This window comes from Mesocricetus auratus, unplaced genomic scaffold, assembly GCF_017639785.1.
Source record: "Mesocricetus auratus isolate SY011 unplaced genomic scaffold, BCM_Maur_2.0 Super-Scaffold_100014, whole genome shotgun sequence".
In the NCBI taxonomy this organism is placed as follows: Eukaryota; Metazoa; Chordata; class Mammalia; order Rodentia; family Cricetidae; genus Mesocricetus; species Mesocricetus auratus.
The window spans coordinates 16,539,730-16,563,077 of NW_024429197.1; the positions used below are offsets into that span (position 1 = coordinate 16,539,730).

The 23,348-nt window shown below is 43.2% G+C and overlaps 1 protein-coding gene across 3 annotated transcripts in view; it reads right to left on the reverse strand.

Annotated features, from left to right (window-relative positions):
• The window catches only part of Clspn (claspin), a 32,718-nt gene extending 26,931 nt beyond the window's left edge, over positions 1–5,787 (reverse strand). For 2 of the 3 annotated variants that reach the window (XM_040756626.1, XM_040756624.1), the window contains exons 1-4: positions 5,648–5,787; positions 3,658–3,766; positions 2,517–2,956; positions 212–370 (exon numbers count right to left, since the gene is read on the reverse strand). In XM_040756626.1, the coding sequence (XP_040612560.1) occupies positions 212–370; positions 2,517–2,956; positions 3,658–3,766; positions 5,648–5,671 (732 nt within the window). In that variant the 5' untranslated portion in view covers positions 5,672–5,787. The remainder of the gene's footprint in view (positions 1–211; positions 371–2,516; positions 2,957–3,657; positions 3,767–5,647) is intronic. The other variant, XM_040756625.1, reaches the window with a different exon arrangement.
• Between the last annotated feature and the right edge of the window lie 17,561 nt (positions 5,788–23,348).

Sequence of the window (23,348 nt, forward strand, 5' to 3'; positions counted from 1 at the left end):
CACAAGGCAGCTTACAGCCATCTGTAACTTCTGTTTTAGAAGGTCTGATGTCCTCTTCTGGTCTCCATGGGCTTCCATGTATGCATGTGATACACAGACATACATGCAAGCAAAAAACCCACCCTACATAAAAACGCATCCTTTAGAAATTAAGTTTAAAACAGAGCGAGGTTGGCCAAGGAGGGTGAGGCTGGGATAGCTCTTCACTTGCCTTGCTGTTCTTCACTCTGCCTTTCACGGCTGCCCTTATCGACTCTAAGGACTCTTCATCTTCCAGTGGAGAGTCATCTTCTTCCAAACCTGTTTCAAAAAGATCACTGTCTTCAAGAAGACAGCCACTGTCATTAAGTGGTTGGTCTGCATCACCTTCCTAGACAATAAAGAAAAAGTACAATCCAATCATTTTAAAGTCTAGCAGTTCACAACATCATATGGCAATTTGAAACGACAACAAAGCCCACCTTTCCTCAACAGACAATATAACACACCTAGAACATTCTCACTGGTTCCTAACCTACCCTTGTTCCTTGAAATCCAAGCTGTGATTTTTGTTTGTTTTTGTTTTTCAAGACAGACTTTCTCTGTGTAACAGCCCTGTCCTGCAACTTGCTCTGTAGTTCAGACTGGCTTCAAACTCACAGAGATCCACCTGCCTCTGCCTCCCGAGTGGTGGGATTAAAGGTGCACACTACCACCACCATGCTAACAAATGAACTTTTGATTGATATATGTTTTTTAAAATTCTCCCTTCAAAGTTCATTTCATCAGAGGAACAGTAACAAAGAATTACTATAAGAACATACCAAGGGCCGGGCGTTGGTGGCGCACGCCTTTAATCCCAGCACTTGGGAGGCAGAAGCAGGCGGATCTCTGTGAGTTTGAGGCCAGCCTGGTCTACAAGGGCTAGTTCCAGGACAGCCTCCAAAGCCACAGAGAAACCCTGTCTCGAAAAACCAACAAAACAAAACAAAACAAAACAAAACAAAACAAAGAACATACCAAGGAACCAGGAACCCATTTATCCACAATGTCAAAAAAGATCAATAATTATAAATTATATAACCATCACTATTTATGCAAAGCAGCCAATTTAAAACTGTAATTTGTGTGCAGAAACAATATCAGGAACTAAAACCTACATTTTAAAATATTAATGTATCTGGAAAATAAAACCTAATTATTCTTTAGAATGTACTCAACAAGTACATACATAAAATACTCATACATACTCAAGGGTACACTGTTCATTCTTAAAAAATGAAATTCTGTCATTTGTAGCAATGTTGATGGGACTAGAGGACTGTGGTAGTTTGGATGTAATTGACCCCTATAATCTCATAAGGAGTGGCACTATTATGAGGTGTGACTTTACTGGAGTGGGTATGGTCTTGTTGGAGGAAGTGTGTGGGAGTGGGCTTTAAGGTTTCCTATGCTCAGGACAGGGCCCAGTGTCTCAGTCAACTTCTTTTTTTTTTTTTTTTTTTTTTTTTTTGGTTTTTCAAGACAGGGTTTCTCTGTGGCTTTGGAGGCTGTCCTGGAACTAGCTCTGTAGACCAGGCTGGTCTCGAACTCACAGAGATGAAAAAATAAATCTTAAAAAAAAAAAAAAAGAAGAGTAGAATAGAATAGCAGTGCCTTGGATGGTTTATAAAAAGAGATACATTCAGTGGGAGTGGGTACAGGAGTGTAGACAGATAAGAATAACTCTTTTTTCAATAATTTGTTTTGCCGGGCAGTGGTGGCACACACCTTTAATTCCAGCACTCTGAAGGCGGAGGCAGGAGGATCTCTGTGAGTTTGAGGTCAGTCTGGTCTACAGAGCAAATTCCAGGACAGCCAGAGCTACACACAGAGAAACCCTGCCTCAAATAATAATAGTAATAATAACTTATTTGTTTTATGTGTATTGGTATTTTGCCTGCATGTACATGTGTGTGAGGGTGTCAGATTCCCTAGAAGTGGAGTTACAGACAGTTGTGAAGCTGCCATGTGGTTGGTGTGAACTGAACTCAGGTCCTCTGGAACAGCAGCCAGTGTTCTTAACCACTAAGCAATCTTGCCAACCCCCAAGAATAACTCTTAAAGTCCTATAACACAGTAAGCTAACTATGGGTTGACAACTATTAATTCAATATTTCAATACAACTAGTGCACAGGATTTTTATATGCCCAACATAAAGAAATGCTAACTACTGGAGGTGACGATAGGCTTGCCAACTGTTCTGATCTGATCCTCACATGCTTCACACATGTACTGCAATATCTAGTACCCCTAAGTATGTGTAATTACACATCAAATAAAAATACATTTTAGAAGGACCTTGAACAAAGACTGGATTATAAAGTTCAGAAAAATGACTGCTGGGCATGGTGGCATGCGTCCTTAATTCCAAGCACTCAGGAGGCAGAGGCAGGCGGATCTCTGTGAGTTCCAGGCCAGCCAAGGCTACATAGTGTGACCTTGTCTCAAAAACAACAACAAAAAGGATTACAAAGTTCAGAAAATTACAACATACCTCATGTTTCCTTTCTTTCTTTTTTAGCCGCCTAATTTTTTCCATCATTCTCTCCTCTTTCTCTAATCTTCTCTTGGATTTTGCTTTTGCTTTTCCTTCAGCTTCTTCTCTGGAGAGTTTTTTAGCAAGCTTTCTGTCAGTGGTGAGCTTCACAGGGCTTCCAGACTGGGGGCTCATCTCTAAGGGAGGTGTCTCTTGAGTGTCAGGACTCTCCTGACACACAGTCCCCTCCACATTACTCTCATCGATGTCTGACAGAGTCTTAGAAGTGCTCTTGACCTTCCTGCTCCGCTTTGAGTGTAAGTTCTCTTTATTCTCCTCCGCACTGTCATAGGTGGGTTTCTCTGGAGAGAGGGCTCTGTCCTCGGCCTCAGAATCACTGTCTTGAAGCACTTTCCTACTCTTCGGCTTCTTACTCACAAATATTTCTTCGTCAGAATCTGGAGAAAACACAAATTTTCCTTAAACTACCCAATCATTTGGCCTTCTTCCTAGCTACTTAAAATTATATTTAATTATACATGTGATACATCACCTTATGGAATTATACAACTACCATTAAGAACAGACTGTAGCAAAACTTATCTAAAAATATACTAAAAATTTTTTTCCTGTGGCAAAATCTCTTGCTAAAAATGTAATTATAGCCGGGCGGTGGTGGCACACACATTTAATCCCAGCACTCGGGAGGCAGAGGCAGGTAGATCTCTGTGAGTTCGAGGCCGGGCTGGACCGACAGCCTCCAAAACAATACAGAGAAACCCTGTCTCATAAAAACCAAAAAAAAATGTAATTATATATAATATATATATTATATGTACATATAATATATATGTGTGTAAAGTTGTTTTAATCATGCTGGCAGGTGTTAGAAACCTTTTCTATAATGAATGCTTTTAACCAGGCAATGATGTAGTAACTATTAGACACTTTTATCTATTCAGTTATATAACAGAAATGAATATTCTTTAAAAAATCCATATAAGCACTGTTATTTTGCATTTGTAAAAAAAGAAAATAAATAATAAAGTTGGGGCACTAACAATTTAACAAGTCAAGAAAATAATAAGAACAAATGAAATCGCTTAAAACCCAGGACCCCATACTCTTCCCTAAGATTAATATAAGGTATATTACAAACCTCTTTCACTCAAGGGCTCGAGTGTTTCAAGGCTGCCCTGTCCACTGTCTACAGGACTGTCTGCTGTTTCTTGTGAAGCAAGTTTTAGATCACTGATTTCCAGGTTAACCTAGAAGATGAGAATAAACTTTGCATTAACCAGGATACAGAGCCCCAAGTCTGCATAGGCCCGCACGTATGGGGTAATCCAGCTGCAACCGAAAAGAAGCAGCACAATGGTTTGATGAAGGGATGACACACTGGCCAAACCCAAACCCAAACAAAAACAATTGCTTCAGGATGCTAAATGAACAACTCCTTTTACTTTTCATTATTAAACACATCAATTACACAAATCAGACTCACTGTGTTATTCCTTTTTAAATTGAAAAGATTTATTTTATGTGTATGGATGTTTCATCTGCATTTATGCCTATGCACCACATCCATGCAGTGACTGTGGGGGCCAAAAGGGGGTGTGAGAACTGCAGTTACAGTGGGTGCTGGGAATCGAACCAGGGTTCTCTGCAAAAGCAGCAAGTGCTCCTAACCATTGAGCCATCTCTCCAGTTCCTTTTAAACTTCTTAAAAAAGATTTACTTAGTTTATGTGTATTAGTGTTTCTCCTGCATGGATGCTTGGGACCCAGGAAGGCCAGAAGAGGGCACTGGATCACCTGGAACTGGAATTATGGATGGCTGTGAGTGACATGTGGGTGACAGGAACAAATACAGGTCCCTCTGGAAGAGCAGCAGGTGCTCTTATGTAACGAACCAACTTCCTAGTCCCTTTTTTAATTTCTTAGACTACATCATTTATTTTGTGTATGTGTATGTATGGGTGTATGGGGAGAGTACAGAAGTCAGAGGACACCTTGCAGAAGTCCATTCTTTCCTTCTAGGTGGATTCTGGGGATAAAGTCAGGTTGTCACGATTGGCAACAACTGCCTTTACTCATGAGCCATGTCTCAGTCGCCGTTGTCACACACACACAGACACACAGACAGACACACACAGACACACAGACAGACACACACAGACACACACACAGACACACACACACACACACACACACACACAGACACACACACACCCCAACCAATAATTATGCTCATCTACCATTCTTCTAACTTTGCCTCCCCGTTTCCCTGGCACGCTTCTCTGTCCCTGATAACCCCTCCCTCACTTTCAGGGTCTTTTCTTGATTTTAAAATAAGAGTCAGCAAAAGTATGGCTTATGAAGCCAGTCATCTGCTTTTGTAAATAATTTTACTGAAAACAAGGCTTTCTTTTTGGATTCGGGTGAGGTGAGAAAGCAGGTTGGTGCAGGATGAGGTCTCATTTTGATTTAAGTCTGATATTTTGTTCAGTATCTAATCGTGGAAACTATGTCAAAATACGGCTTTCATTTGGTGATTAGGTTTTGTGGTACTCCATGAAATCTGTTCCTACGGCAACTGGTCCTAGTCCTGGCTCCAGAAAAGAACACAGATCCCGAAACAGTTCCCTATGGTCAAATCCCACCGGTGAGCCGTCAGCTGGGACGCCGCGCGGGAAGCACTGTTGGCAAACACAGTGGGCCCACGCACGAGACCCTCAGAGGGTCCTTCCAGAACCAGGTCAAACGTCATACGCTGTTTACAGCGAATCCCACCCGACACCCTCCAGGCCAGGCAGGCCAAGGCCGCCTTTTTGCCGGGGATGCTATAAAAGGAGCTTGCGCGGCAGGAAACGCGCCAAAGAGCAGGGCGGGCCGCCGTGACAAGCCGAGGACTCTGCTGGGCCGACCGCGACGCGCGCTGCCGAACCAGGAGCCTCAAGGACCGAGCGCGGGAAGCCGCCAGGAGACCCGTGCGAGGCCCAGGCCCCCTTCCCCAGCCCAGGGGTCTCGGAGCGGTGCACGCCGGGAATTGTAGTCCGCCGGGCTCGGCGCTCTGGCCCTGCTGGGTCCCCTGTGACGCTCGACCCTCGGCAAGCGACCTGCACAGCCCCAGCCGGAGCCTAAACTCACCTCAGAACCCACCTCGCCGGCCATGATTCCGGCCTCCCTACCGCGCGGCTCCGGGAGAACCGGTCCTGGGTAACTTCAACTTGCCGGTGGCAGCTCCCGCCGTCACCAACCCGGCAGCGAGTTCGAGCTTTCGCGCCCAGAAGCACTACAGCACCCACCCTCATTAGTTTGCACCAATCCGAGGAAGGGTTTCCCGCCGAAGCCCCACCTCCTACCGTCCTGCCAATCAGGAAGCGCCTCCAGCGGCCCCGCAAATGTAATTTGGGTTGATTTGGCGGGTCGCGGCCGCTGTTGTCAACCAGTTGTGGGGTGGCTTTGGGGTGACTCGGGGTCCCCGGGTGCTATGGCTTGGAAAGAAGGTGTCTGCTGAATGGTGTTCTTGGACTTTTGATCTTTGGCTTAGTTCCAAGCTCAGTTTGAGGAGTGAAACTTACAGGCAGGAAGTGAACTAAGAAGTCCCCAGGTGTCTCAGGCGGTGTCCCACACCTGAGGTTTTACTAAGGGCTCCTGAGACCCCATTGGAGGCTTTCTCAACAGTTCATCCCCGGAACAATCTAACCTAGAGTTATGATTTTGCCCCTTTTGGTCTATTCTTTGTCCTTTCTGGACTGTATTGTCCCAGCTGCCCTGCCATTTGGCCTCTGTATGGTCAAGCCAGTGGTAACATTACTTATAAGGTTATTGTAAAAAGACCAGCTGGCACAGGGAAAGATCTGAGTGTTTATTCTCACCCCACCCTCACCCTCTCACCCCCGCCCTTCACCTCTACTCTTAAGAGGCATACGGGGGTGGGGGGCTGGAGAGATGGCTCAGAGGTTAAGAGCACTGAATGCGTCCTGAGTTCAATTCCCAGCAACCATATGGTGGCTCACAACCATCTACAATTCAATCTGGTGCCCTCTTCTGGCATGTAGGCAGAACACTGTATAAATAAATCTTTAAAAAAAAAAGGGATGAATGGTCACCCCTTACACTGGCCTCCTCTTTAAAGTTTCCAGCCTTATCGGAACTACCATTTCTTCACTTCTAAACCCTAAGGGTCTTGAGCTGGGCGTGTAGCTTGATAATGGAGCTCTTGCTTAGCTTGTGTGAGGCCCGGAAGTAATCTCCAGGATTGCAAAAACATAAAGAGTCCCATCCTCGTGTTTCATCTTTGTATCTATTTTACTATGACTGTATACATCAGCGATTCATAAATATGCATCTGTCTGTAGCACTTCCTTCAGCATTAGGAGAACCAACCTTTGTTGGTCGTGTACTTTGTGACAGAAACAAGACAGATGTTTTGAAGTTCTGTTTCTTTCTTATTTTGTTTTGTTCTCAAGATAAGGTTTCTCTGTATAGCTCTGGCTGTCTTGGAACTCACTCTGTAAAGCACACTGCCCTCAAACTCAAGGAGATCCACCTGTTTCTGCCTCCTGAGTGTTGGGATTAAAAGAATGTGCCACCACCGCCTGGCTTTTTATACTTCTTTTTATTTTTAATAATGTATTTATTTTATTTGCATTGGTGTTTTGCCTGTGTATATGACAGTTGTGAGTGGGTGCTGGGAATTGAACCTGGGTCCTTAGTGCTGTTAACTGCTGAGCCATCCATCTCTCTAGCCCCTGGACAGAATTTTATAGTCGTCCTTTTTTTAATCTCCGGGTAAACCTTAAATAAGTAATATAATCCTTTCTGTTTGAGCAAATAAGAAAAACAGACTTTAAAGAAGCTAGTAACCAGTAGAGCCTTTGTCACACACTCCTCTTTATGATTCTAGAGCTCACAAAGAGCACCCCCCACATGTCTCTCTTCTTCTCCTGTTCTGGTTACCCCAGTAACACTTCTGCCCACAAAAATTACTTTCACGGGCTGGAGAGATAGTTCGGAGGCTAAGAATACTGGCTGTTCTTCCAGAGGTCCTGGGTTCAATTCCTGTCACCCACATGACAGCTCACAACTATCTGCAACTCCAGTCCAGGAGATCTGATATCCTTTTCTAGCCTCCATGGATAATAGGTACAAACATGGAATGCAGACATACATTCAAGCAAAACATCCATACATATCAAAATGAATAAAAATTATTTTCATCTATTAGTCTATTCTTCCCAAAATTAAGTCCTTTGAATTTTGACATAGCACACAGAATCAATATTTACAAGCCAGTTGTAGGCCAGCAAGATGGCTCAGCAGGTAAAGACACTTATTGCAGGGGTTGATGACCAGAGTTCTATCTCTAGAGCCCACAATGGAAGGAGAGAATTGACTCCCCAAAGTTATCCTCTGACCTCCTCATGTATGTTATGACACATGTGTGCTGCGCTCACTCATGTTCAACATACACGCAAAAAATAAAAATAAATTCTAAGGTTACACGTGAATTCAAAAAATGGAACTTAACATGTTCAGGCCATCGTCGAGTGTTCTCTTATGATTTGTTCCATGGCAGATAAACAAAACAGATGCTGAGATTAAGAAAAGTTTGAAGAGATGCGTAAATCCTTTCTTTCACTCTTTTGGATTTTGTTGCTGCTGTGCTGAGAAGCAATGCCAGAACCTCATCCATGCTAAGCAAGTGTTTTCCTACCCTGATCATTCTTTAGGTTTCTTCTTCTTTTTATGGAGAGCCTAGCATGTTACAGTTTTACAAGGCTATAGAATTTGTGAACTACCTAGCCCCTCATTTCTAGAGAAGTGCTGCCACCAAGTGGTAGGTTTCCTTTTTTTTTTTTTTTTTTTTTTTTTTTAAGACAGATTTTTCTCTGTGTAGTTCTGGCTGCTGACCTGGATGGATTTGTATAGACCCAGGCTGGCCTCGAACTCATAGAGATCCATCTGCCTCCATCTCTCAAGTGCTGGGATTGAGTGTGTACCACCACCACCCAGCTTACTTTTTTAATGGTAACTTCTCCCTCCATTTATTTATTTTTATTGGGGAGATGGGTGGACATGCCATAGTCCATATGTAGGAGACTGATAACAACTTATGGGATCTAATTTCTCCTTCTAGAACATGGGTTCTGGGACTTGCATCCCCTAAAGCTGGAGTGACAGGTGGTTGTAAATCCCCAGATGTGGGTGAAAGCGGTAACCACTCTTAACCTCTGAGCCATCTTTCCAGTTCCCTTATTCTATTTCTCATCTGAAGCCACTTAAAGAAGGCTTGGGAGAGCTGGATGGTGGTGGCGCATACCTTTAATCCAAGCACTTGGGAGGCAGAGGCAGACGGATCTTTATGAGTTCAAGAACAACTTGGTCTATAAAATCTGTTCCAGGACAGCCTCCAAAGCAACACACAGAGAAATCCTGTCTCAAAGAGGGCTTGGGTTGTGTGTGAGTAGGAGAGTCACTATAAGATTATTCAAAGAGTTATTTAAACTTGCCTTTGGTAGAATGACATATTTGTGTCACTTTATATTCTGAAGCATAGGACTTCAGAAGAATTTCATATTTCAATTTCAAACAGCTTTAAAGTTCTTAGAGAGTGTCCTTGTTAGAGGTTGCATCTGGATTTCTTGCTTAACACCATACATCCTAATAAAGAAAAAGTCATGCAAGACCTGAAACATAGTAGGTGCTTAATTGTTGAATGGGTGATCAAAATGTCATACCAAATGCAGAAAATGGCCAGGGTCTTTCTTCAAGGTAAGCCAGCATACTTTCTTTGCAGAGGCTCTGGTGCCACAACTTGGTCTAACATCAAGTACCCATAAAATAGTCACCTGTTCACTCAACAAACCTCAAGCCATGAAGAATTCAAAGACACATAAAAGTGAGCTTGTTCTCAGAGAGCTTCCCATGCCTGGTCGGAGACAGGCAGGCAAGTAAGTATATGCAATATGTAAATGCGTACAAGAGATTATGGGGAACTGTTGTTGGTGGCAGACAATGGCCGGGGAGAGTCGGGGGAAGTGACTCACCAACTGAATTTCAAAGATGGCACAAAGAGCAGAAACAGTCCGTGTACGTGTGTAGGAGCTTGATAAAGCATGTTGTGTTTAGAGAACTTGAAAGTACGTCATAATGGCTGGGACACAGGGTGTGTGTGTAGGGGTCAAAACGAGGGCTGCAAGTTACACATGCAACAAAATTATGGGAATTTTCTACTCAGAATTGAAACAGAATGAACTGGGCAGTTGAGGAGTAGGGGTGGGAATTGTTAAGGAGAGCGATCCAGTCAAATATATGTCTGAGAAAGATTATCCCAGCCACTTGTAAAAGATGAATTAAAAGGGGATTAGACTGGGGGTAGAGAGACCAGTTGTCTCTGGGAGATTATGGGAACTTGAATTAGGTCAATGATAGTAACAATGAAAGAGGGGGTGGACTGAAAGAAAAGGAAACAAAACTAATAGTGCTTGGTGGGTGATTAGCCTTCGGAGTGAGGGAGCTGAGGGGACTCCAGAGAGGTCCACATTTCCAGATTGATAGTGATGGACGTGATGCTATCCATCGAAACTGAGGATGCGTGTCACTCATTAAAAATTCACCCAGCACTCAGGAGATCTAAGGAAGGAAGATGTTTGAGGCCAGGGAAGGGAGGGGAAAGAGAGAGACAGACAGACAAAGAAGAAAAAAGGAGATTTGGAATGTAATTCAGTTCCTGGAGTGCTTGCCTAGCGAACCCAAGGCCCTGAATCCCATCCCTAGCAGCACAAACCCTGGGCGTGGTGGTGCACATTTGTTATCCCAGCATTAAGGAGAAACTCAACTCAGCAGCTTTTTGTGTTCTACTAACCTAGTGTCTCTTCACTACTCCATTTCTTCCCTAGTTCCCTACCCAAGAAATACATATGATGAACTTCCTCTGCCCTGGTTGCATTCAATTTTCTCAGGTGTTTGTTTTTGTATCAGCACAAAGAAAATTTATTGAGATGTTAGTGTCCCTAGCACTTGATCAATCAAATATATATATCAGTCTGGGCCTGAGAGATGGCTTAGCAGTTGAGAGTACTCGCTGCTCTTGTAGAGGACCAGAATTCTGTTCCCAGCATCCACATCAGGTGGCTTACAACTGTTATAACTCCAGCTTCAGGTGATCTGACATCCTTTTTTTTTTGTTTTCCATGGGCACCTGCACACACATGTGCATACACATGTATATAAATAAAAATAAACTACAGCTTTTAAATGTATACAGGACATATATTCTGTATATATTCATATATATGATTATAGAGTAGCTAATCATATATCTGTAAACTTTGATCATATAAACTTCAACCAAGGTAGGGAGAACTATCTAGGTATGGGTGCTTGAAGAAAAAGATTCCACCGCAGAATGACAAAGGGATGCTGGTCCCTTGCTACAGCCTGTTTAGTTCCAGTACCTGCTTTATTGATTGATTAATACCCGGCCCCTTTCAGACATGTCAGATAACTAAAGTAAACCGAGGAAGGTGGAGCCTCACAGGAATATGGTTAACTCCTTTGAGTGCAGAACACGGTGCCCACCCTAGGCCCAAAGGATGGTTTTACTAGTGGTGTCAACCAGAGATCTCTCATGGCTGTCTTCATGACTCAGACTTGATTGGTATTCAGTGGGTGAGGCCAAGTTTGTTAAATGTCAGTGAGAAACACTCATGTAGGCAAAGAGGAAGAGGAGGGGAATATTTTAGGCAGGGAATATAGATTGCTCAAAGGTGTGGAGGTAGGGGGCACTAAGTTTTGAGAAGAGTGGGTGTCTATGATGGCAAAGAAGACAGGGAATGAACAAGACAAAAAGGTTAAATCCAACCCTCTAAGAATTTGCAGTGTTAAAATCTGCAGTTAGTTAGCTTGACTATCTGCTAACTTTGGGGATAAAATATACACACAAAGCAGTGGATTATGGAGCACTTGGTGGATGAGGCCAAGGTTGATTCTTTTGGACCATCCAGACCCAGTGAGCCTCCAGATGAGTGAACCACTTAAGTGATCAAAGGTAAACGGGAAGAACTGACCCCCTGAGCCCAACCACAGAATGGTGGACAAATAAAAATGGCTGTTGATTGCTACAAAGTCTCTACTCCCCCCCCCCACCCTTGAGACAAGGTTTCCCTGTGTAGCTTTGGCTGTCATGGAATTCACTCTGTAGACCAGGCTGGCCTTGAACTCACAGAGATCCATCTGCCTCTGTCTCCCAGAGCACTGGTTTGTTCCACCACCACCAAACTAAGTCTCTGCTCTTAAAGTAATTACATTCTTGTAGCAGGCAATAAATGGACAAATAAATAAATAAATAAATGCCTAGAAGAAAAATAAGAAATGACATGGCTTAGAGGATGCTAAGTATACCTGAGGGCTAAAGGGAGAAGCTGCTGCTTTACAGAATCAAATCTTTTAAAAAATAAATTGTGGTGTGTGTGTGTGTGTGTGTGTGTGTGTGTGTGTGTGTAGTGGCCATATGAAAATTGGTTTTCTCCTTTTATCATGTAGGACCCAAGGATCAAACTCAGGTTATTAAGCTTGCTGGCAAGAACTTCACTTCCCTAGCTTTCTCTCCAGATCCAAGGGAAAATCAAGTTTGTTCAAGAAGAGGGGAGTCCGTGGGTCTTGCGAGATGGTTCATAGGTTAAGAGCACTTACTGCTCTTGCAGAGGACCCTGGTTCAATTCCCAGAATACACAAGATGGTTCTCTTCAGTCCAGGGGATCCAACCCTCTTCTGACCTCTGCAGATACTGCATGCATGTGGTGCATACATACATGCAAGCAAAACATTCATACACATAAAATAAAAATGAAATCTTATAAAGAGGAGTTCAGCACTCGGGAGGCAGAGGCAGGAGGATCTCTGTGAGGTTGAGACCAGCCTGGTCTACAAGAGCTAGTTCCAGGACAGCCTCCAAAGCCACAGAGAAACCCTGTCTTGAAAAACCAAAATAATAATAATAATAATAATAATAATAATAATAATAATAATAATAATAATAAAGAGGAGTTCATGCTTGATAACTCTTTACCAACTATTACTAAGTTTTTTTGCCCCCAAGATTCCAACCCAGATTCTGGGGCTGGAAAGATGTCTCAGTGGTTAAGATTGTGTACTGCTCTTGCAGAGGATCTAAGTCTGGTTCCCAACACACATGTCAGGCAGCTTACAACCACTTATAGGTTCAGCTTCAGGGGATCCCACGCCTCTGATCATTGTGGGCACCTATACTCATGTGCACATACCCACACAAAGACACGCATATAGACACATCATTTAAACATAAACAGTAAATCTGTAGATGAAGTTTCTCTGTGTGCCGGCAGTCACTCCCGAACAACCACTCAGAGAGTTATTATTATAAATGCTTGGCTGATAGCTCAGGTTTATTACTAACTAACTCTTACAACTTAAATCAACCCATTTCTACCATCGGTGTGCTGCCCCGAGCCTTGTGGCTTTTGCCTCTCCTGCATGTCCTGCTTGCTTTCCCTCTGGTTGGCAACCCTCCTCTGCTAGCATTCTCTGTGCCCAAAACTCCTGCTTAGCCATTGGCCAATCAACTTTTTATTAACAAAGATAACAATACATGTTTACAGCATACCAAGATCGCTCCACAGCATAAATCTTTAATCCAGATCCTTCTATCTGCTTTTAACTCTACTCATAAAATCATAGGAGATCACCTTTGGAAGAAATCTTAGAAATCAGCTTGTCCTGTCTCATCACATCACTGAACTCCAGAGAAAGTGTTACCTTTCCTATATGTTGAGAGAATCAATGCAACAGGGAAACAAATATCTTTTTTTTTTTTGAGACAGGGTTTCTCTGTATTGTTTTGGAGGCTGTCCTGGAACTTGCTCTATAGACCAGGCTGGCCTTGAACTCACAGAGATCCACCTGCCTCTGCCTCCCGAGTGCTTGGATTAAAGGCGTGCACCACCAACGCACGGTGAAACAAATATTTTTATTAACAGAAGAAAGCACTTACACACAAGCTGGGAAGATCAGAAGCATGGCAGGCTTCCAAGAGAAGCAAACTTTTGCTTTTGCTTTCCTTTTATCCTTACCTGTGCCTGTTCCCTGTCCACGCCCCAAAAGAAGGGGCATGGACAGTATTGTGGGCTCACCCCTACACCTATATGTTTAAATAGTATAATAAATTAGAAACAACATAAAACATCATATATTTGTATATGCTCTGTATATGGACAAGTCAGTGTTTCAATGTACATTAAGGTTTGACATTTGCAGGTGTCAACTATCTTTATTGTAAACTCCAAATGCCATAAGAAATACACATTCCAGAGCTGGGACTATAGCTTGATTAGCAGAGTGCTTTCCTAGCTTTCACAAAGCCCTGGATCCAATATATACAGCCAGGTGTAGTGGTGTATGCGAGTAATCACAGAACTTGAGAAGGAGAGGCAGGAGGGTTTGAAATATAAGGTCATTCTTAGCTACACAGGGAGTTCAAGACCAGCCAGGGCTATGTGAGACCTAGTCTCAAAAAAAAGAAAAGGAGGAGAGGAAGAGGAAGGAGGAGGAGGAGGAGGAAGAGGAGGAAGAGGAGATACTTTTACACTCTAGGAGTGGTTAGAAGTATCTGAGAAATTCCAGGCAGTAAGCCTGCATCCCAGTGGCAATTACTATAAGAACAACTGTCTTTCCTTCCAGTCAGTGCTCCGCTCCAGGGTTGTTTCAGCTTTGGCCTTGTTTTTTTTTTTTTCTGAGTGAAGTTGGTGGAAGGTATGTGATCGGGTTAGAGGCATCGCTTTTTACAGCTTTCTCCACCCTTGTATATTCAGGTAGAAGAATCTAGTGAGGCCAGGAACTAGATTCTTCAGAGTGATTTATAGGCTAGGTCTTAGTCAGGCCATTACACCCCTTTCAGCCAAGAATCCTATTACCTGTTTCTGACTAGATTAGACAAATCTGGCCAGAATGTCTTATTTACCTAAAGTAAGGCTTGCCTGAGAGGTTCTTGACAAAGTACATAAAATGACCAAGAGCTGAGATTTCATTGAGCTTACAACTTGTATGAGTGGTTTTACATGATTGTTAATAAATGTTTGAGCCCGTGTCAGATTTCACAGACGTGGTGTCACTGTAACACACGACTTGGTAGTAAGATTGAGGAATGGGTGGCCTACCTCTCAGTGTCTACTCTCCCGTCCGCAACAACAAAGTCCAACATGATAATATGTTCATATAAGATTACTAATAAATGATCAAATTGGTTGGGATCAACTTGAAATAGAAGATGGTTAACCTCAATTCACATAACATTGGTTCTCAGTGGCATTAAATGCCCAACCAAATTAAACACATCTTACCAGAGAGAAATCAAGCATCACTGTTTTCTGCAATCAATGTCCTTCAGTCTGGAGAATGGGTCAGGAAGGAAAATACTGGACCCAGGAACATGGGGGAGGAGATTGCCAGTGTGGCCCAGGTCAAACGGTGAGAAGGGCAGGGGGTACATCGGGACAAGGTAGGCACCAGCACCAGAGACATCCTTGTTCAGACACTGAATCTGCCACTCGGCTGTGTAGTTGAAGAGAAGTTGTTTTTCTTAGCGTCAATGAGCGTGCACTGCACGCACTCAAACAATAAAGGTATGTTGGTATGCAGCAAGTTCTCTAACTCACTGATTGGAGTGTGGCAGGCACAAAAGGTGCCAACTCCCTCAGCCACCATCGCAGCTGTAAAATGCTATGGTGGAGTGAAAGCTGAAAGAGTAGTGAGCCTAGGGTTTAACTATTTCTCTGTCACTGAACAGTACAAGGAAGTCTTTGATGGAAATTTGCTAAAAAGCTCTTGTTTATCTATCACGGCCAAGTCATTTTAACAGTGCTTAGTGCTCAAAGGACAGAGGTGATAAATAAGAAGATGTCGGCTTCCAGAGAGTTTTAGTGTTACTATTTTGTGTCAATGCCTATTCCTCATTCCCAGATAAAACCAGCTCTCCAAATCATGTGACATCTGATCCAACTGTTTTGTTTTTACAGTACTGAAGATCAAATTCGGGACCCCCATCTCCAGATTCACTCACCGTTACTATTTTTTCTTTCATGTGTATGAGTGTTTTGCCTGCATATATGTCTGTGTACCACTTCTGTACCTGGTGCCAGCAGAGCCCAGACAGAGGTGTTTTGTCTGCACAACAATGTTGGATCCTCTGGAACTGGGGTTGTAGATAGTTGTGAGCTGCCATGTGAGTGATGACAATTGAACCCAGGTCCTCTGAAGAGCAGCTAAATGGCTGAGCCGTCTCTCCAGCCCCCATTTATTTATTTTTTAATACAGTTCTTTCTATAATACTTTAAAGGTACCAGTCATTGTCTTCTGATCTCCACTTCTTTTTTTTTTTTTTTTTTTTTTTTTTTTGGTTTTTCGAGACAGGGTTTCTCTGTATTGTTTTGGAGCCTGTCCTGGAACTCAACCCCCCGGCCTCCACTTCTTTTTTAAAGATTTATTTATTATGTATATAGTGTTTGGTCTGCATATATGCCTACAGGCCAGAAGAGGATTCCAGATCTCATTACAGATGGTTCTGAGCCATCATGTGGTTGCTGGGAATTGAACTCAGGACCTCTGGAAGAGCAATCAGTGCTTTTAACCTCTGAGCCATCTCTCCAGCTCCTGCTTTCCATTTCTTATAGCCTCCTTTGTTTAACTGTTCTCCCACATGTAATGTCTTTATTCCCCATCCCACCCCCTGCTACTTTTAAGTTTTTGTTGTTGCTGTTTGTTTAATTAGCTTTTCTGAAATGAGGGCTCACTATGTAGCCTTGACTAGCCTGGAATTCTCTATGTAGACCAGGCTGGCCTCAAACTCATGGAGATCCACTTGCCTCAGTCTCTTCTGGGATTGAAAGTATGCATCATCACACCCTGCTTCCCTTTGCTACTTTTAATACAGCTGACTGGGCATGTACATACCTATATGTGGGAATGTCATTGTACATGAAAGTACTTGGAGGGGTCAGAGGGCTTTGGAGCTGCTTGAAGGAGATTTGTTTACGTTGATTGTTTGAGTCGGTGGAGCATGAGACTTTCAATCTCAGGGTTGTGGGTTCGTATCCCACATTGGGCACCAGATACTGTGATTTCTTTCTTTTTTTTTTTCATTTTATTAAAAAAATAAAACTCAGGAGTAAATACTAGGGAATAATAATAGAGCAATGGAGCCATGAACACCTGCCTCTCCCCGGTTTCCAGATGGAGGCACAACCTCTTGGCTCCTCCTTTTTCTCTACCTTGTGTGTGGTGATATTTTGTTTATGATCTAACACATAAATCTTTCCTGAAGGTCAGAGTACAAAGCTAGCCACACTAGTTAGCCATAGAGGCCAGACAGTGGTGTCACACACCTTTAATCTCAGCACTCAGGAGACAGAGACAGACAGATCTCTGATAGCTCAAGGTCACCCTGGGCTACAAGAAATTGATCCAATCTAAAGGAGAAACAGAGCTTACACCAAGGTATTCCAGCACTTGGATTGATGCCTTTAATCCCAGCACTAAGGAGGTGGAGACAGGAAGGGATATGGCAGGGCAGAGAAAGGAATGTAAGGCAGGAGGAGACAGGAACTCAGGTCAGTCTGAGGACAGGATCGGCCCTTTGGTCTGAGCATTGGTAGAAGTAAGAACTCTCTACTGGATGACCACTCTGCTTCTCTGATCCTTCAGCATTCACCCCCTGATAGCTGACACTGAGTTTTTATTATCAAGAACAACGAGAGTTCCGGTTACACTTGTGTCCTTCTCTCTCCTTCTGAGCCCATCAGGAAGTTTTATCACTCTGACAAGTTGAATTGGTGGTCTTGGAGCAATCAACACAAACAAATCTCCCCCAACAGGAGCCCCTGGAGCTAGAGTTTCAGGTGGTTGTGAGTCACCTCATGTGAATGCTGGGACTCAAAGTCAAGTCCCTTAGAAGAGAAGTATGTGCTCTTAACTGCTGAATCATCTCTGTTTCTGATTTTTCAGTATTTTTAACTATACTATGTCTAGGTACGATTTCACACACACACACACACATATACATATACACATATATATATTGCTTATTGTTTTCTAAGCTTCTTGGAGCTGTGTATTTTCTCTTTCATTTGTTTTAGGAATATTCATATTAGGCTTATGTTTATCTCCTTTGTGCTTTGATTTCTCTGTCTCTGCTTCTCTCTCTCTCTCTCTCTCTCTCTCTCTCTCTCTGTGTGTGTGTGTGTGTGTGTGTGTGTGTGTGTGTGAGTGAGTGAATGAAGGGAATAAAAATCAACATCCAGTGTCTTCCTCAGTTACTGTCCACCTTATTTTTTTGACAGCACAGCTAAAAAACAAAAACAAAAACAAAAACAAACGTGAAAAGGCATGTGTGGGCCTCAGTCATTGAGCATGCTTATTACAGAGGATCCAGGTTCAATTCCCAACCCTGATGAAACAGGAGGAGAAAGAGGAGGAGGAAAACAGGCTGGGGAGATAGCTTAGTAAAGTGCTTGCTGTATGCAAGCCTGAGGACCTGAATTCAATCTCCAGAACCCATGTAAGAAAAGAAGGGGGAACATTTGTGATGCCAGGGCTGCAGGGCTAGGGAACTGGACAATCCAGATGAGTGAAGGAGTCTATCTTTAAAAGCAGGATGAATGAGGCTCCTGAGAAATAACAGCTGAGGTTGCCCTCTGGTCTCCATAAGCACATGCCTGTGTGTACTCAAGGAACACACACACACACACACCACACACACACACCACACGCCCCCACACACACAGAGAGACAGAGACAGAGAGATTTAGAATAGTATTGTTTTACAATGAATGTTGTGAAAGTGTTTTCAGTTATTCTTAGCATAAGCACATTGTGCCCCCTCACCCCTGTGCTATAGGGACTGTTATTCCACTTCTCAGTAAAATCTTGCTTGATTGAGAGACAGAGAGAGAGAGAGAGAGAGAGAGAGAGAGAGAGAGAGAAGATGACACTGATATAAATGTAAATTTATGACCTAAATCACCTTTACCCATGCCACAAGCATGTACTCAATCCACAGTGTGTAAATATTTTCCCCCATACAACTTAAAGATTCCTTTTTATTTTTTTTATTTTTTTGGTTTTTGTTTTTCAAGACATGGTTTCTCTTTACTACTTTGAAGCCTGTCCCAGAACTCGCTCTGTAGACCAGACTGGCCTCAAACTCACAGAGATCCTCCTGTCTCTGCCTCCTGAGCACCAATGCCCAGCAAAGATTCCTTTTTATCATTGCTGTTTCTTTGAGGACTTAATATAGTTGTGCATGTTGTTCAATGACAAGTTCTTTGTGACACACAAGGCTTGAGAGTAAGGAGTCAGATTGAGTTGGCTCCTTGGCAAGTAGGAGATGTCCCTATAGTCAGATGGATGTAAAATAGCATATGTGTCATGTAACAAAATACCTCTGACTCACGTTAGCCTCTTGAAGAAAGAACTCCAAGCATACCAAGACCCTAAGGGGTCTGCAAGAGAAGACTCTCTCCGCTGAAATTCTATTCCCAGAGTAGATAAATTTGCTAAGCAGAGACTATATCAAAACATGCTCGATATGGAGGGAAAGGGTGACTTTGAATATAAGTGCCTATCTCCTGTTCTCCCCAGAACTCCACAAAAGTGGGAGCAAGTGAATAACCCTGGAATAAGCCCACGGGAATAAAGAGTGGGAGAGGCACATCAGAGGGGAAGATGGAAAGCTAAGCGGAAAGGATGAGCTGTGCTGAGAAAGCCGTATAGCGCGTGTGTGGAGATGAGGCTGACAACAAGCAAGCCGGTCCCCGCCCCCAACTACAGCTCAGTTCAAATACTCGGCGACCTAGAAACCCAAGTAGAAACCTAGGCATAGGAATGGACTGAAGACAAAAGCATTAGTAGGAAGTGCCGGGCAGAGGCTTTCTTCGTGACCCTGAAGATCTATATAGAACAACGAAAGAAAGGACACTTACGACCCCGTTCTTTGTCCACTCCCACTTCAGCCCCCACAGACTCCTTATTCCCTAGTGAGGCATGGGAATGGTGAACACTCTGGAGAACTGAACACTCTTAGAGAAATGAAACTTCTATTGTGAAAGACCTTCAGCAGGCAATATTCATAAATGGATAAAAAAATTCCAATCATTTTTTTTTTCATTTTGAGATAGTATGTTACTATGTTTTACAAGCTGACCTTGAACTCATCATCCTTTTGTCTCAGCCTTAGGAAGGCTTGTGTGTCAGGCCTGTGGTGCTAGGCCAATTGAATCAACTTTTATTTTTAATGACATGCATGTATATGTCTGGGTGTGGGTTTGAGCACATGCATGCAATGCCTGAAGAGGCCAGAAGATGGCATCAGATGCTGAAGTTAAAGGTTTGGTTGTGCCCTCACACCTGTAACTGCAGCCCTGGGGAGGCGCCACGTTTGAGGCATTCCTGGGCACGCTCACACATCACTGTCTCACACGAGGGAGGTAGGAGCTGGGCTATTCATACACTGATACCAGAAAGCTTTTTTATGCAGTTTAATCTCTGGTACTTCAGATCTAAGATTGGGACAGTAAAGGTAGTTTTCTTTATCTTTGTGGGAAAGCCCTCAGGCATGAAGAGACAGGTACCAGGAGCACTGACAGCACTGAAATCTTGAAATCATTCTTTTTTTTTTTTTTTTTTTTTTTTTGGTTTTTCGAGACAGGGTTTCCCTGTGGCTTTGGAGGCTGTCCTGGAACTCGCTTGGTAGACCAGGCTGGTCTCGAACTCACAGTGATCCGCCTACCTCTGCCTCCCGAGTGCTGGGATTAAAGGCATGCGCCACCAACGCCCGGCTTTGCCTCTTGTTTTTGTCACATACCAAATTCAGCTCGCCAACAAATTCTGTTAGTTCTGTATTAAAACCACAGCTGGGCCACTGCGTTTGCTCATTCTCCTGGGTCACTCTGTGATCTGCTTCTTCATCTTCCTGTTTTTGCCTCTGCTCCCTGTATTGGTTTCCTAGAGTTGCCCTAACAAGTTGGATCATACAAGCAACAGAAGTGTACTTCTTCACAGTGCTGCTAGCCTGCAGCCAAGGAACGGCTAGCCACACTTCCTTTGATGAGTGGAAAGCTAGCTAGCTTTCCTGGTCTTGTCTTAGCTTCTGGTGGTTTGGCAACAAACTTTGAATTTCTTTGGCAGGTAGATGCATCACTCTAAACACCTGACTGTACATGCTGTTTTTGTTTGTTTGAGACAGGGTCTCACTGTGTAGCGTTAGGACTCTGGAGCTCCATATGTAGACCAGGCTGGCCTCCAACACAGAGGTCTGCCTGCCTCTGCTTCCCCAGTGATGGAATCAAAGATCAGCCTCCCTATATCTCTGCATAGTCTGCATGTTTGCCAGTGTGGTCTTCTTCCAAATCTCCTCCTCCTCCTCTTCCTTCTCATTTCTGTTCTTTTCCTTCTTTTTACTTTTTTTTTTTTTTGAGACAGGGTCTCACTATGTAACTCTAGCTGTCCCAGAATTCACTATATAAATGAGGCTGTCCTCAAATGCATAGATATTTCTCTGCCTCTGCCTCCTCTGCCTCCGCCTCCACCTCCGCCTCCGCCTCTGCCTTCTGAGTTCTGGAATTAAAAGTGTGTGCCACCACACCCAGGAAACTTCTTTTATAAGGATGTCAGTCATATTAGATTAGGACCCATCACAAAGATGCTGTAACATAATAATTGGCTGTATCTACAAAGATCCTATTTTCAAGTAAATTTTTGTTTGGTGCTATTAAGGGCTAGGAGCTTAACCTATATCCTTTAAGGAACACTAGCCAACCCATTATATCTGGGCCCATTTCCACGGTCTATTCTTAAATCTTATTTGCTTATGTATATGTGTGACTGATGATTTTATGTATACCACATGTTTATAAGTCCCCTTGGAGGCCAGAAGGCATCAGATCCCCTGATGGAGTTGTGAAACACCTGATTTGGGTGCTGGAACCCAAACCCAGTTCCTCTGTAAGAGCAATAAACTCTCTTAACTGTTGAGCCATCTTTTCAATTCTTCCTACTCTAGTTTTTCCTCTTCCTTTTTTTATTTAAGTTAGAAACAAGTTTGTTTCACATGTCAATCCCAGCTCCCTCTCCCTCCCCCTCCTCTCCATCCCTCCCTACTCTTTTTGTAGATTTTTAAACTGTAGTAGCTCAGTCTAATCCTCAACTATATAATAAAGGGTTTTTTCATTATTTATTTATTTAATTTGGTTTTTCGAGACAGGGTTTCTCTGTGACTTTGGAGGCTGTCCTGGAACTAGCTCTTGTAGATAAGGCTGGTCTCGAACTCACAGAGATCCGCCTGCCTCTGCCTCCCAAGTGCTGGGATTAAAAGCATGCACAACCACCACCTGGCCTTTTTTTTTTTTTAAACAGGTTTTGGTTTTTTTGTTTTTTGTTTTTTGTTTTTTTTGTTTGTAGCCCTGGCTGTCCTGGAACTCACTATGTAGACCAGACTGATCTTGAAAGACCAGATCTGCCTGCCTCTGCCTTGAAAGTCCTGGGATTAAAAGCATGACCTGGCTGACCTTGAACTTCTGATTTTCCTGCCTCTACCTCCTGAATGTTGGGATTGTAGGCATGCACCCCAGCACATCTGTTTGCAGTTGTAGATGAAACCCAGAGCTTTGAGAGTGCTAGGCAAACACAGAGAGCAAATGAGGAGTTTATTTCTGCTTAAGTGATCCCAATGATTCAGAGAAAACACCTGCCCATCTTCTCTCCTCTGACTTTGTTTCTCATTCTCTTCATTCATTTAATATCTGTGCACAGTTTTATTGTTCCTTGCAACTCTATGGTGAACCATACTCAAAAGATTACGGGTGTGTGTATTAAGTGAGAATACTGTTTCCCCTCCTTTTTCACATCAATGAGCAGTCAAGCTCATTGGAGACTTGAAGATCTTTCTCCGTAAAATTAACTAAACCAAGAGAAAGTTCACAAACTCACAACTGGAAGTCCTCTAATAAAAAGCCCAAAGAGACCACCTCACTCATAAAGCCCACCAGAAAATAAGCCATGCCTCTGTGTATGAATATTCCAGTTGACTTTAACCAATGCTTCACTCTCTGCTAGAAGTGGTGATATACACCTGTAACCCCAGGTCTCACAAAAAGCCAGGACAATTACCTTTAAGGCCAGCATCAGTTATATAAGGAGTTGAAGCCGTCCTTGGCTATATAACTAAACCATGAGGAGGAGATTTCTTTGCATTTTGTTTGTTTATTTTTTTGAGACAGGGTTTCTCTGTATAGCTTTGTAGACCAGGCTGGCCTGGAACTCACAGAGATCCACCTACGTCTGCCTCCCAAGAGCTGGGACTAAAGGTGTGCTCCACCACCATCTGGCTGAGGAAGAAATTTCTTAAAAAAAGAAACAAATGGCCTGGCGGTGGTGGCACACGCCTTTAATCCCAGCACTCGGGAGGCAGAGGCAGGCGGATCTCTGTGAGTTCGAGGCCGGGCTGGACCGATAGCCTCCAAAACAATACAGAGAAACCCTGTCTCGTAAAAAAAAAGAAAGAAACAAATGAACACACACACACACACACACACACACACACCTCAGGTGTAGAAAGAACTCAATGCCTCCCTCATAACCAGCAAGCTCCTGCAAGATCTCAGTGAGTGCCTGCTCTTTCCTCTGTTATCAGACAGCCTGGATTTCTCAAATATCAGCACTGATCCCTTTTCCTCAAACCCCAGTCTTTGCAACTAGAACCTCTGCCTTTGAGTTTGCACTCAGTTTTATTTCTATAAGCACTGGGGTGATTACAATC